This window comes from Acyrthosiphon pisum, unplaced genomic scaffold (assembly GCF_005508785.2).
Source record: "Acyrthosiphon pisum isolate AL4f unplaced genomic scaffold, pea_aphid_22Mar2018_4r6ur Scaffold_21107;HRSCAF=23048, whole genome shotgun sequence".
In the NCBI taxonomy this organism is placed as follows: domain Eukaryota; kingdom Metazoa; phylum Arthropoda; class Insecta; order Hemiptera; family Aphididae; genus Acyrthosiphon; species Acyrthosiphon pisum.
In genome coordinates, this window is record NW_021770538.1 from 35,355 (window position 1) to 52,210 (window position 16,856).

The 16,856-nt window shown below is 35.9% G+C and overlaps 1 protein-coding gene and 1 long non-coding RNA gene across 2 annotated transcripts; both read right to left on the minus strand.

Annotated features, from left to right (window-relative positions):
* Window positions 1-6,973: 6,973 nt before the first annotated feature.
* Window positions 6,974-7,508, minus strand: LOC115034796 (death-associated inhibitor of apoptosis 1-like). The gene has a single exon (XM_029492254.1). The coding sequence runs from the start codon at window positions 7,483-7,485 to the stop codon at window positions 7,006-7,008; it is 480 nt and encodes a 159-aa protein (XP_029348114.1). The 5' UTR covers window positions 7,486-7,508; the 3' UTR covers window positions 6,974-7,005.
* Window positions 7,509-13,926: 6,418 nt separating this feature from the next.
* On the minus strand, window positions 13,927-15,438 carry LOC115034797. The gene is made up of 3 exons (XR_003840084.1): window positions 14,615-15,438; window positions 14,463-14,525; window positions 13,927-14,349 (listed from the first exon to the last, which is right to left on the minus strand). It is a non-coding gene; the product is annotated as an uncharacterized LOC115034797 (long non-coding RNA).
* Window positions 15,439-16,856: the final 1,418 nt, after the last annotated feature.

Genomic DNA, 16,856 nt, shown 5'->3' on the forward strand with positions numbered 1-16,856 from the left:
AGAAAAGTTATTATTTAATTTGATATAATTTAATATAAATAGGTACCTAAGTACCTTCGCAGAACGATTCCTATGATATCTATTATAGCGTGAACTAATGAGTTAAATACGCTCCTATTAACTATGCAGGTTTTATAAATAATTTAGTGTTGTACAAAAACTGTTCAATTTGAAAATACTTATTAGTTATTGCTGTATTTAGAATTTACATTAGAATACCTATAACATTTTATTTCTGATAATTAAATAGAATCGAAATATTTATACATTACACCGTTATAAATCATTATAGCCATTTCACATTTGGCATTTATAAGAAACTGTTTATTTTTATAATAAATTGTATAAGTTATTATTATGTTCTATATGTATTATGATTTTATTTTCACAAACATAATATTTAATAACACAAATACAAGATTGAGTGCTATTATTCCTTATTTGGTGTCAGTCGATCAGTTGATTGATTAGGTATAGGTCACGATTTAAGATATACAGGTTACTCAACGGAGCAATATTTTTGATGCCCAGTGATTAACCTCGATTGCGGCCTGCGAGAAGCACAGCTAGCGCCCAAGTGGTCATTAATATCGTTAAATATTTTATTTCATGACAATATTTTTATTTTGCCATGAGCGTTATCCAGCCCTCACAGAATTTTTATGGCTTGAAATTTGAATTCTTGGTATCCATATTCGGATTTCGTCATTTTGTGTATTCCTTATTATTTATACCTAGTTATTACTTATGTCTTATAGTTTTAGTTATAACTTATAGTTATAGTTATTATTTATTAGTAACAAATTACAATCATAAAGACATAACAGTTAGGTACTATAACAATCTTGAAGTTTTTCAGTACATCAAATAAATTACTTATTGATTAATGATGTAAATAATATATTAATTATTATTAAATACTAAATAGTATTTATTATTTAGCCTTCACTTGATGTCTTGATGTGCAGGTAGAAATCTAGAATGTAGATTTAAATCATTTGGACAGGAGAAAAATCATAAGTAAAAAGTACTAAAACTTGTTGAAGCCATGATACATATTTGGTTTTTTTACTCAAACGTCGAGCTAGATACCTTAAGAAAATTAATAATTATTTTAATGTTCTGTAATTCATAACATACTTCTATACATTGTCGCTTAGGAGTTGGTAGTTTTACATTTAAGCATAACATTTTGTGGGACCCCAAATTTACTTGATGAGCTTTGTTGGCAACCAGGTACACTGCATTTATTGGATACCATATTAATTGGATACTTAATATTTAATAAATACAAGTTAAATCATACAATTTCAGATCCAATATCCAATATCCATACTACACATTATAATAGTATATTAATTATTAGTATAAAATATAATAATAACATACGCTATAAACACAGTTTGCCTCCAAAATATTTAATATAAAGTTTAGATTATATACACTGAGAGCGCTAGCTGTCCTTCTTCCTATGGTTCACAGCTGATTTTCAGGGTTAAACGGTGGGAATCACTCTGGGGACTAGTTTCTATACGGCGTTGAGTAACCTGTATATCTTAAATCGTGGGTATAGGTATAGGTTTATGTTGTCAGTTTGTGACACAAATACATAATATAATTAACTATATAATAATTATTACTATTGATAAGTAGCTACAATTAATTAGTACTATTTTTTAATAGTCATAACTCATAAGTAATTACTATTGTAATATTATTATGTAAATATGTATTAACTGTACATCTTCCTTTTTTTTGTACACATTTTTTATATTATACATTTTTACCATAGGTAATGTATTTCTATAAAAAGTTACATTATTTCCTGCAGAATGATAATTGCCAAGAAATTTGAAAAAAAAAATCGTTTTTTTGTAACGAGAAAGTAATGAGTTACTTTTCTATTTGAAAAGTAAAGTAATTTCACTACAATTTTATTTGAGTAACGAGTAAAGTAACTTAATTACATTTATCTCTAAGTAACGAGTAAAGTAACTTAATTACTTTTTAAAAGTAACTTACCCAACACTGAGCTTAATCGGCTGATAACAGATATTTAACCGGGCAAATTTGGCCGATTAAACTCCGGTTAACTTTAATCAGGGATGGTACAACTGGCCCTAAGCATTAATCGTCTCTGCAAAAATCATAATAAGTATATAAAATGTTATCGATAATAATGATCACTTAGAACACAGATCACCTACAATATTGAATAACCAAATAAATAGATTTGGTATGAAACATAACTTTTTTTTTTTTTTTGGAAAAATTAACACTTCTTTCTTTCTAAACCAATTTTCACAAGTTTTTATTACTTTTTTAATGTTTGTTAGACCAATTGGTCCTGTAGAAAATTATGCTCTTTTTAACGAAAAAATAATTTATCAAATCAGACCACTCTAAGATGCGTGAGACCTATGTATACTTTTAAAATTTAAATAATATTTTGTTGAAAATCAAAATTAAAATGCCTATAAAAAAAAAAATTGTGACTGTATTTTTAATAATATTTTAAATTGCTATAACAACAACTTATATGTCATCTTTCTTACATTATCAAGCGTTTTTACGGAGCCTAAACATTTTTTTCAACACTTTTTTTCAGAAACATTTATTCGTATGGGTTAGGTATAGGTACACAATACGCAGTTTTGGATTTCTAAACATATGTGTTTAGAACACCTTATATCCCCATTGTGACCACCTGTCCGTTCCATTAGTCACCAGTTGCGTTTGTTGTTATTAAGATATATTTTATTTATTTATTTTTATATTGTTCGCAGTTATTGTTTCGTTGTTTGTTTATAGTTACAATTATTTGTATTGAAATATTTAATTACGTTTGTCGATTATAAGTACCTACATAATTACTTATTGTATAACTGCAATAGGTATATAGTAGGTATATATTCAAACTATCCTAAATATACTAAAAAAAATATTAAGTTTACCAAATTCTGTTTAAATTGTATTTGAAATATTATAGTTTATTGCTTTGTATTAAAATACGTTTAAAACCGGGAATTTAGCAAACTCGCAGAGTGAACTTTGCAAACTTGTTTTGTTCTTATATGTTGGTTTCAAATACGTATTCCATCATTATTGTTTTCATGCATTTAGTTTATGACACAGTTTTATTTTTTCACTGAGCTATACAATATATGTATATGCGTGTTATGCGTCACAAACATAGGTAGGTTTACTTAGGTACTTGTCTACGTATACAAGGAACACGACGTCGGACGTGGTGCAATTTATGACAAACATTCGGAAACTCACGTCACGCAGGAATAATAACAGCGCAATATCGTAGGTGCAGGGTAAACGTGGCGCAGGTTATCTGTCTCCTTTTATATTTTCCTCCTCCGAGTATTGTTTCGACGCACACGAGACAAAAGCGTAATATTGCTTTCGGTACACTCGCCGTTGTGCCGGTGTGATATGGCCATATGGGTCTAGATACCATCATCTCCGTTTCTCGATTCACATAATATCGAACACCATAATATAACATATTATTATTATTATGCTGTCACGAATTACTCGCCTATATAGTCCGGGCTTACGCGTGCGACGTGTGGACTACTGTATTATATTGTGGCCATATTATATTCAATGATGAAAATATAACGTCGTAGTAACGGGTGAACGACAATATGACAAACATATAGACAGGTAATCATAATATAAAAATATCATGACGCGAGCACGGCACTAAGCGCAAATCTCGTCGGGCAACGATGTGGAATATTATTAAACAACTGAGACATTTTTAAGGAAAACGAATGGAAAATTAAATAAATAATATTTTTGTACCTATCATTTGAAAAACAAACATTATATTTTTCTTATTAGATAGGTATCAATCAGGGATTGATATAAAATATTATCTAATTTGTTACTAATAGTATTGCACTGTAAAAATAAATGCAAAAGCCCGAATTATGCATTTTTACAATAATATTGCCTTTCGGGTTCAAAGCTGAGTCCCACGCGTCTTGTAATTAAAACATAAAACACCGACGTTAGACAAGGCGGTACTCACTATAATTCAATTATAATTCCACTTTACCGCTATAGAACAAAACTTCTTCATTAATGTGAAGTTTAAAGTTGTTACTTGTTATGTTACACTTTACGGGACATATACAGTCAACACACCGCAGATACCTATATACGATGGCTATAATATATAGCGTACACTCCACACGACCTGAGTGATAGTTTTTTTTTTTACGAATGTCTTGTGTTAAGTACATGATATTAGAAAAATGTTGAGCAACTTAAAATAATACAGTACAATGATGAACAATGAAAAATTATTAATTCTTAAATTATAATATTATGTAGATTGTAGGCATATATTAACATATATCTATGGTTTTTGGGTCAAGTACAACTTTTTTTTTCTAACCCATTTTTACTAGGTCGATTTCCGTTACATTTTGTTTATTACCAATGAAACGCAAATAAACAAAAAAAAATTATTATTATTAATTAAATCCCTAACAAAGTGTAGCATGCTACTAGATATTTTTCCACTGTACTCGTAAACATAGGTAATAATTATGATTCCTCAATTTTTCTTGTACCTACAGGAAAAATATATTATAATACCACACTTTACTTATAAGGAGGTTTATTATTATTATATATTATAATTATTACCTATATTATTATTTTAATATTATTAATCATTACTATTATTCCAGTCGACAGTCGTATGACGTATACTATAATATCCATTTTTCCAGCATAGCTATGATAATTATAATATTTTTACTTAACATAAAATGCACGAATATCAAATGTTCACATCAACCAGCAGCTAACACTTAGAATTTTCTGCATAGATAGGTACACCGTATACCGGAGCTCAGAAGTGTGTACTGCATGCGTAATGAATTTATATAATAAGTTCAATGTTTCAAGAATGAAAGATCACTGTAGACCATGGGCACAACTAGGGTTAAAATTCTGGGGGACGCTACAGCTCACCTACCAAAACTATTAATTTAAAATAACCCATATACAGCTTATATCAAAAATCAAAAAGAAATATTTTTGAGGGGGCTTAATCTTAGTCAGAGGGTTAAGCCCTGCTCCCTAGTTGATCCACTGTGTATACGGCCAGGGTGTATGAAGGAACCGGATAACAATAATAATTCTCGAATTGAAGCAAAATTGGTATCTATATTATGATATACGATTGAGAAAAATGTAGTGAGATAGCGACGTTCGTAATGACCTCTGAGCCGATAACGAAAAATAAGAAAATAAATTCGATTAATTTACAAGATGCGTAGGTGATTCAGGGTAGCTATAGATAATAGTGTAATTCTCGTACAATTATACGTATAATCCGGTGTGTCAATGTTTTTATTTGAAAAACCGCCAGTAATCTTTATAAGCTCTTAATCCGAGGCAATCGTTTATTAACGTACTCAAATTAATTTGTAAGCAGTGCAATAATCTCCTTAAGATACTAAAAAAAACCATAATTAAATTTATATTAATATTGTAAACTGATAATTACGTTCTACTTCAATCAAACCGTCAGTTTAAAAAAATAATAAGTGACAGCAATATTCTGCAGTATACATGAGAATATAGGTAGTGTTGTATCCGTTGTTTTAAATATAATTCTCTATTTATTTCACAAGACGATTTGATGTCTTGATCACGTACATTTAGAACGTAGATACTACCTAAAAATTAGTAGATAAGTATTTATGGTCATCTCTCAATTGTGAGTAAATACCAGATATACGACAAATGTTGGTGTTACAGGACAAGCACACATTCGTTCAAAACGGACTTCTTATTTTCACTTGACATTGGTCCTGTTGAAATCAAATGCGCTAAAAATAGTTATAAATCTGATATCGATTTAGACATTCGCTGTACCTGTAGTAGCCTATATTGTAATAGTGTGCGTTATATAAAACGAAAATAATTAGTTCAGAGAAAGGTAAAGCGAAAAGTACAGGTGAACTTAAAGAGAGATATTATATAATATTGTATATGCACAATATATTCGTTTACATGCATAATGGCACATTTTATGGGTGGATAATGGTATAACGGTGTTGTCCGGTAAGTCCTATCTTTGTTTACCAGCTTCAAAATTACCCGAATATTATTTCTGACGAATATGTATCGAGCACACTTGTCACTAACTATTATATTTTTACCATTAGAGGTCGATTAGGTATAAAAGGCCGGTTCTGGTGACCCCCCGCTTCACCACCCCCCCACCTATACCGACCCACCCTGACCCACCCGAACCACCACTCCCTCCACCCACCCCCCGCCTATACTGACCCAACCTGACCCACCCGAGTCAACAACCTCACCTAACCCCACCCCTTCCTAGCCTATATTGAGCCACCACTATTGTGCATACGTCACGAGCCACCCGAGCCACCACTCCCTCCAACCACCCCCCGCCTAAACCAACCCACCCTGACCCACCCGAGCCACCACCCCCTCCACACGCCTCCGCCTATACCGTGGTACCGCGCGTAATCACCACCCCACCCCGCCCTGCACATAACTCGCGCGCCGACACCGCCCCACCCCGCCCGTTTTACGTTAACCCTCCACCACACCCCCGAACGGTCGAGCGACACCACCCCGCCCGCGCCGTCAACGTGGACGCTGTGCGCGCGCGTCTCGTATCATATTAACACCGACGGTGGCGCCATCTATCAGCTTATCGGTCGGACGAGGTTTTTCGAATTTTATCATATATATAAATACATAGATAGGTAAATACATACATACATACATACATACATACATACATACATACATACATACATACATACATACATACATACATACATTCATACATACATACATACTTTTACCAGGATACCAAGTCAAATATTAACACGATTTAATTGTTTAAGATAATTCGATGTTTATTCAATACAAATATCATATATACATATATTAAATAGGTTATTGTGTTATAAAGAACATGGGTTGTGCTAAAGATCACCCGACAAAATCGTACCATTCAGATTTACATAAATGGGTTCGACTATTACTATTATCGTGATTATTACCAATAATATACGGTTCTGATTTACAACTACAGTCTCGAAGGCCGTCATTATTACTACGCTTGTTATTAAGTTCATTTTTTACATTTTCAATAAATTCCATGCCTTTATATAATAATACGAATACACATTTGGGGTTGTGCATGGCGTGTTGCTGCCACACTTCATCATTTTCCTCCCATTGCCCAAACAATAAGCCGCAGTAGTGACATTGAACCAAGTCGTCCGACCCGGTATAAGTGAAACCGCATTCGGCCAGTGAATATTTATCTTGACACGAACGAGGCGAGTGTGAATCGAATGTTTTCAGCCTCGATAAAAAGCTTGTATACTGAGGATATTCAGGATCCGAGTTCTCACGTACCAAACGCACTAGTGATCGGGAATCGACGGTACATTTTAATAAATTCATTGCAAATGAAGTGTATAAAAATATTTTAAATCGTAAATAATTCGTTCCAACTGTTAACGTTTAAATGTGAATAAGAAACTTCTAGCCAGTGTAACCGTCTGTAAGCAACTGTCGGCTATACGGCGATAGCTAGCGGACATTACAAGTTATATTCAAAACAATAATAATATAAATTAAAATATTTGAATGGCGATACAATATTTAGTTATATCCAGTTATCAGATAACAGTCTTGACCGCTGTAGACAGATCTGCGGCATATTATTACCGTCGCGGCTAGCATAGTTATCATTGCCGCCACATGTCGTGTGATGTACATACTGTGACCCTTAATAATAAAATGTATTATGTCCCAGTGCCGCTTACTACTAGAGGCCGAATATTTCTACACATCTCCGCATTCGATATTCGGGCAACCCCACGTGTTCTACTAATCAGACGGTCAGTGCAGCTCGTTGACAACTGGTGTACATCCGTATTATCTCGCTCACTCTGTTAAAATAACTTCTCTAGTATGAAATATTTAAAAATGTTTAACTGTGTGTTATGTGATAAAGTGTATGTTAATAAGTGTCATCTAAATAGACACGTCAAAACTCACAATTCGTGCGGGATATGTCTCAAGACGTTCACTCGCCGAGACAAACTCAGTATCCACGTCCGAAAATACCACAGTAAGTACATTGAATATTATGTCGTTGATCCGGAAAAAAACCTCTTAGTTATTTATACGCAAGTATAAAAACTAGTTTGTATCATTTTTTATATCTCGAATAAGATATGTTAAATTAGCTAGGTTTATGTATAGCAAAAAATTCATATTTCACACAAAGATGTTTTTTCCCGCCTCGTCAATGATTTACTCGGGGTTATTAATTAAATTATTTTTAAAATAGAGATCGCTAAAAACACTCCAGAATTCCACTGTGCTGTACGGATAGGTGGTGCAATGGGTAAATAATTTTTTTTCTTATAAATAATAATAACGACACTATCTTAATATTAATAATATATGTTAGGTCGCGCATCAGTCATAAAGTGGGCACCCCCCACCACTACACCGCATGCTCAGCCAGATGTTCTGACTCCGATAGTCATCTCGACACGCCGCCGTCGTGCGAGCACATTTACTTCCCCGCCTCAAGCCTCATCATCATTGTCCGCCCGCACACCGGAGATCGTTTCCCCACCACCCGAACACGCTAACGTAGACTCACCCGACGCAAGATCCCCCGCGACCACCGCACTACCACTTTCGCTTTCACCACCACCACCAACCGGGGAATTTGTGGCTCATACGGAAAATACTCGAAAAAATATCAAAAGGAAGATGGCACGAATGAATAAAGCTAATAATCGGCCAGGCTTCATCGAGATTGAGTCTTCGCTCAATCGTACGATCGTGTGGTATTTTAGGAAAAATCTCGATAATGCAGTCAGTTACCGTGCGTTCCTAAATTCTATAGAGGCCGAACTAATCACAAAATTACGCGAACACACGTGTATTAACCCGATCAAATACAACCTGAAACTAGAGGCTACATACGTTATACCCAACTTGCATAATTCGGCTCAAAATCGGGCGTTTAAAACTTCGGGCCGAGAACTCTATGCCCATAGCAACGCCGAGGGTTTGGTCGATCGCGATTTCTCTACTCTCCTGGCCGAAGAGGATTGTTACGCCGGAAAGTATAGTGGTTTTTCATTATCGTCCATCGATGGACTGCTCTTGGGTGTGTATGAGTACACGCCTATGGGGGGATCGTCGTACTTACCGTTGCCAGAAAGTATTCTGAACCAGAAGGCCGTTGTCAACCCACAAAATATTGACCGGCAATGTTTTAAGTGGGCTATCCTCGCCAAACATGTATCTAACGATCGCACAAGAGTAGGTGATAATTATACGAGGGAAGAACGTCGATATGATTTTTCTACGTTATCGACTCCTACCCCCGTGTCGGAGATAAAGGTATTTGAAAAGACGAATCCCGGGACGACCGTCAATGTATACGGTATAAGGAATTGCGATAAAAAAAATAATAAAAAAAAATCGTCCACGCAATCTGTCGCGTACCCTCTGCGAATCGTGGATGAAGAAAAGGAGAATCATTTTGACCTGCTACTGATTACCGGGAGGGATGACAAGAATCATTATGCGTTCATTTCTAATTTTTCACGCCTAGCCAGTTCGCAAAAAAATAACCACCAACATCGATTGTTTTACTGCAAACGGTGCTTCGCCAGTTTTGAGGACCGCCCATTACAATATAAATTACATGGAGAGAGGGCACTGGCCAAACATCGTTTACTGTGCGGTGCACACAAACCGGTTGTCCCTCTAATGCCGAAAGAAGGAGACACGCTCAAATTTGAGGCGTGGTGTAAGACGGAGCGCCTGCCGTTCGTGGTATATGCTGACTTTGAAGCCCTACTGCTGAAAACGGGGCGAAAACAAGGCACGAACCGCGGCGATTCACGAACACCATCCAATGAGCTACGGGTACCATGTTGTCGCGGCGGAGGGGGTTCCGACAGAGTTGTTCGAATAGTTCGACATACCGAGAGCCCCCGTCGTCTTCCGTGGTTCAGCGACCGAAGGCGATGTTGCCAAACACTTTGTCCGCGATGTGCTCGGTGTGGCCGATAAAATAGCCAGATTATATAAGGAAGTAAGTGTACCGATCATTATGAGTGTTGAGGATTGTCGCGTGCATGAAGCCCAGACAATGTGTGACTTGTGCAGCTGTGCGTTTAGCGAACACAACTGTAAAACTGCACACCACGACCACTTGTCGGGCCGCTTTCTTAAAACATTATGTAACACGTGCAACCTTAAGTTGAAAACGCCAAAATTCGTACCTTGCTTCCTACATAATCTGTCCAACTACGACGCGCATTTCATCGTGACAAATTTAGCGAACGACGACAATAATCGAATATCTGTAATCGAGAACACTGAGGAGAAGTATATTTCATTTTCGAAGTATATAAATAACTCGTTCTCCGTCAGGTTTGTAGACACGTGTCGGTTCATGGCGTCGAGCTTGGCACACTTGGCGGAGAATCTCTCCTCCGCGAACTTTGATAAGTTTCGCGAAGTCTCGAAAGTGTTCGCCCCGTCGGAGATGTCGTTGGTCACACGGAAAGGGGTTTATCCTTATGAATATACGGATTCGTGGGATAAATTACAAGCACCATCGTTACCAGACAAGTTCCAGTTCTACAGCGCTTTGACGGAGACGCACGTGTGTGACGAAGACTACGATCATGCGACCAGGGTTTGGAATCATTTCGGCTGTACAACGCTTGGCGCTTATAGCGATCTGTACCTTAAAGTCGATGTGTTGTTAAGAGCCGATGTGTTCGAAAATTTCAGAGATATATGTATGGCCACATATCACCTGGATCCTGCACATTACTACACGTTGCCCGGATTCAGCTTTGACTGTTTGCTAAAGCTTACAAAAGTTGAGCTTGAACTTTTGGTCGATTTTGAAAAAGTTCTCTTTCTGGAGTCCGGCACGCGTGGTGGACTAGTGCAGGCTAGCAAGCGTCATGCGCGTGCCAACAACCCTGAGACGCCCGGGTACAATGCGGAAGAACCAAACACGTCGCTCATATACCTAGATGGTGATTATGAAATATAAAATACATGTACACGTATATTAATACGTGTTTTTTTCCAAATTTATTTAGCAAACAACTTGTACGGGTACGCAATGTGTCAGTATATGCCGATTGCAGATTTCGTATGGTACTCGGGAAACCCAGAGGTAGCGCTAGCTCAGTTAGAGTGGATGCGCGTAACAGACGATGTGGGTAGATTTTACGAAGTGGATATAATATACCCACGGGATCTACACGACGGGCACAACGATATGCCGTTCTTGCCTCACGCCAGCATTCCGCACGGGTCGACTGTCCGAAAGTTGATGGTGACATTTCTGCGGAAAGAACGCTACGTGGTACATTATATGAATTTGAAGCAGGCCATGGATCACGGCGTCGTAGTAGAAAAAGTGATTATTATTTTGTGTATACAGATCTTATTATTTTTTTCGTACATTTCAGACGCATCGAGTATTGGAATTCCGACAATCCCCATGGATGGCTCCGTACATAAACCTCAACACGGAATTGCGCAAGCGGGTGGCCAACAAATTCGAAGAACAATTCTTTAAGGACTTAAACAATTCTGTGTTTGGTATGTTCTTTTATAGATTTATTTAAAAATGTAAATAATTTTTTAAAATATTTTTTTCTGAACTTTGAACTACTTAAACTTTACATATCGTCTACTGTATGTACGCAGGGAAGACGATCGAGAATATGCGACTGCGATTTGACTTAGAGCTTGTTTCGTGCCCGCGCAGGATGCGAAAGCTCATTAACCGACCGACGTTCAAATACTGCACGACTTACAACAAAAATCTATCGGTGGTCACGCAACACGGGAAAGAAGTGGATTTCTGTAAGCCGATCTACGTAGGATTTTCGGTACTTGAACTAAGCAAAGTTCTAATGTACTGGTTTCATTATGATGTAATGAAACAACATTACAACGAAAAGATAGAGTTGTTATATACCGATACTGGTGTGTATATATATATATATAAACAAAACTTTTGAAGTCCTATGCAGTTTTTTAATTATTATTATTACATGTTACAGATTCACTATTCTACCGCGTGACGACGGACGATTTTTTCGCCGATTTGATCAACCATCCGAATTTGATGCGGTTTATGGACACCTCGAATTTCCCACACAACCACAAGTGTTATACGACCGCTCGGAAGCGCATTCCGGGATTTTTTAAATTCGAGTGTGGCTCCAGGATGGTGTACGAATTTGTAGCTTTACGCGCCAAGTCTTATGCTTACGACGTGGAACAGGAGGTCACGATTCGTGCAAAGGGTGTTATGGGGCACGTGATCAGAAATCACCTCACTTTCGCCGAACATAAGCGGTGCTTATTCGCCGACGCGGACGACGATGCGGAATCCGACGAGTGCGTCGATGAATTCGACGCTAGTATGGGAAAAATGATCGCTGCCGACTTCGCGCTGAAAGCTGTCACCCAAATACACCGGATCGCCTCCACGTCTACCGCACATCTGGCTCCGTCGCCCCCGCTCGCGCATCCTTCGCACTGTTATAGCTACATGCCTTTCACGCCGTATAGAGAAAATGTTTCTATACTGTCGTTTAGGCACGAATTGCGTACGGTTAGAACCATGAAATTAGTTTTAAATAGGGCTGATGATAAGCGGTACGTGTTACCTGATAACATTTGTACGTACGCGCACGGTCACTACCTCGCGAATAACTAAATTATTATTATCATTGTTATTATTATTGTTATTGTTATTGTATATATATATTTTATAATTGTGAAATTCATCAGTCATCATATTATACATAATAATATGTATGATGCTAAAATATAATAACAACGTTTATATATAATATCGTATTTTAAATTATTATTATTATTATTTTAGTATCGCAATCCCATCTTCTCATCCTTATCATATTTTATCTTATCTTTATCTACCCATACTTATCTTATCTTATACTTACCCTTATCTTCATACATACTTATCAGATATATTATACTGAGGTCTCGAAAACGTTATTATTATTATTATTATTATTATTATTATGATTATTTTTAAAAAAAAACCCCGCTCATTCGCACTGTGATAAGAAGTGAACGGAGTGGGACGGGGATTTATATGTCTACATACGGTGTTCTGACGGCAGCTCTCCATCTGCAGTCAGTCTTTGGATATATTCATATACGAACGTGTAATAACTATATATTAATATGTCGTCAGAGGAATGTTCGTTTTTCAACTATATCCCCAAGACTCGATGTGTGGTAAGTTTTATAATTTTGTACCAATCTACTTAAGTTAAAATTTATTTTATTTTTAGTCACCTGAATTATTCGCGGAATCGCACGATCTTATATATATATATAAATAAAATTGCTACTTATAGTTTTTTTTAAAAATAAAAACTAAATCGTGCGTCATATTTTCAGATGATGCACAGTTTTTTCATCCGAGCGGCTTTCATTTGTGGGATGTCAGTCCCCCTAAAGAAACTCTTCATTGGAAAAAAATATTGTTGTTGAAATTTGACACGGATATGTATAATTATAATCCTATAATGTTATTTAAATAAAATATTATTATATACTGAATTTTTGTATTCCATATAATTTTTATCAAATGCTTACTGATATCATTATTAAATAATATAAATCTTATATAATATTAAATAAGAAACCAACCTCATATTTACGAGGATAAACCTTATAATAATAATAATAATAATTATTAAATAATATATTTTTTAAAACCAACTCATCTCGGACAGAATAATAATTATATAACTTGTTAAATGTATATAATTATATTATACGTTCCTTAAAATTAAACGATCTAGATAAAACGAGAATAACGACATATTTTTAATTTTTTTTATTAAAACATTTTAACAGTTAATTATAATGTTAATAGGAGAGTCATAATAGATTTCTTTCAAAACCTATCACAAAACTCCTATTATTCATCCCCCTAAAAACTAGGCTTAACCTTACCCCCTCGCCCCGGTTATACGTTTCACATGCTTCCACAGTCATCCTTATCGACTTCGGGAGGAACACGTTCACTGTTCCCCCGGTTGAGTCATCGTGGAGTATGCATGCTACCGCGACGCCAAATTTGGTATCGGCGTTCTTCATCGAATTAACCGGATACGGGACGTCCTTTTGGAGGTCACCGATTGAAAGATTTACGTTGCAGCACTGCGCATTTAATGACTCCAACAAGATCGTATTCGTATCCATATTAAACTGAGGACAGAAAAAAAAAAAAAAAAATGTTAGAAAAAAGTAAATTATTTAAACGCGGGCGCATAGTGAGAATAGATATTTTTATTATTTTAATAAAAATGAAATTAACTCACTTTATTCGATGTTTCTGCTGCGGACTGGAGAATTGATAAAGTGAACTACGGAGACGAGTTGAACTAAAACAAAAATATTGGTTATTAATATCGAATTAAAATTATGTTTTGTACAATTGTATTAATATAATTAATTAATTAAATTAACTAACTTTTATTTTTAGTAGATCGTGTAGTTGTGTATGACTTGACGTAGTTGAATGTTGATAGGGTATGAATTCAGAACTGAAAAATATAACTCCCGTTAATTTCGTATAATATAATATAAAGTAATGATATTTTAAAAATTATAGACATTACACTAGTGTAATACGACTGCATATAATAATTATTAAATAAAACTCACTTTATTCGTACGGAGGTGTTGTAATATTTATGACTTGAGCTGGTGACTAATAATATCTGGAGAGGTCTGTTTTATGCTGTAGACAAAATAGGACTGATTCAATATTGGGTGGACAGCGGTCAAGTGTCCAAAATTATGGCCATCGACGGCCACCCCCACCTACACCGTTCGACGCGCGCAATACCGAACTGGTTCGCTGATTGATATACACACATATGTATAAAGAAAAGGGTCGATCTTGGGGCGGATCCTGCGCGTCGTATACCGGAATTTGCCGTCTTGACCACGTGCATCCGTCGGATCACCCGACGGTCACTGTCTTGGCCATCATGTGAGTCCACCAGGCCACCGACGTAGGCTGGCGGGGCTCTTAATACCCCGTCAATGTTCGTCCAGATGTGGCTTATTTTTGTTGACTAAGCTCGATATTCGTACCCATAATATAAATATAAGGGTGAAATATAGTAATATCGTGTATACAGAAATTACACTATATTATTCTACAAATTATTTTTAAAAGAATCGTTAAGGAATGCAGGGTCGGGCGTAAGTCCGTGTGAACGTAGAACCCAGATGTCAATTATATATATACATATACATACACACACATATTTGTGTAATAAAACGCAGTACAACATTATATAATATAATATGTATTTATTTCAGAAATATTATGTACAGAAATTAAATTATATATAATATACCATACAATTATTTTCACGTATTATTTTTAAACCATTTTAACAATATAAAAACCCTATTATACGTGCATAGTCTATGATTTAAATCCTTATGGTATAAACAACACGGTTGGCGGTGTATATTTTCGGTTAACCGCTCATGTAACTGGTCTAGGCGTGGACAGTCCAAATCCTCACCCATCTCGTGAATTCTGACATCGGGAAGGAAATCTTCTATGATTCGCCGTTTTTCTTCGCCTTTCACGTAAATGCATTCAAAAGGTAGCGATTTGAAAATGTTGCCTATTTCTGAGTACTCGACGTCTCCGCAAATCGGAGACAGTTTATGATAATTGCGATATAACCACTTGTTGACAGTTCGGACTTTCGACGTATTTTCGCGTGAACAAGAATGTTTAAAAATCCAATGCTGGCTAGCCCACCCGTCCACGTCTACTATAGACATTTCTTTTATCAAATACTTAGAGTTTGGACCTAGTATACAATGAATATCCAAAATAGCCGATGCCATCATACTCGTCATATATATAATATTTATTATATAATATATCGTCTTACCACCGGCAGACACGAACGATTACTGATTATTTCCCGCTACCCCTGCTCTCCAGAATTACTATTCTGGCGTACGCGTGAGTCAAGTTAGTTATCAAATCTTTGTTATTTTTATTTACAATCTATATGGACTCTATTAAAGATTCAATTTTATTATTGGTAACCGAAAAATATTTATCGACCGTCGGCACAAGCGTTGATTCTATTTGCATTATTTTCATTTCAATCACTCGAGCCCCGTCACCAAGCGTCGAGATTTTTTTCTCGTTCATCACGGATATATTACTTAGTATAGCTAGTTCTTTTGTAAACTTTTCACCAAGTGAAGTAATTTTCGCGTCATTTATTTCGATTAAATCAACCATCACCAGATATTGATATGTAGACGTTGATATGTATATAAATTACGACGAAAAAGGTCGACCCTTTAGCGGATCCTGCGCAGTGTATAGCTAATCGTTGCGACTGTCTTGACCATGTCCGTTCGAAGCGACGTCCCGTGCTTCAAACCCCGTATATGTCCGTCCAGATGCGACTTATTCGTTTGTAAAAACTCGATATTCGTGTCCCCAAAATACGAATATGGATATTTAGAGAATATAATATCGTATAATATAACAAGTCGAAATTATATTAATTCTACAAATTATATTTAAAATGAGTGTTTCAGCGAGGTCTAGTGAATGTATAGAATCCCTGATCCTTATATTATATAACATAATTACATAGACACGCGAATATTTTTGTAGTAAAATGCGTTACGCGATAACATTTGTAGTATCACCCGTATAG

Bases quoted from the DNA above. Each gene is read 5' to 3' on its own strand.
- LOC115034796 (XM_029492254.1), bottom strand. From the start codon at position 7,485: ATGAATTTATTAAAATGTACCGTCGATTCCCGATCACTAGTGCGTTTG.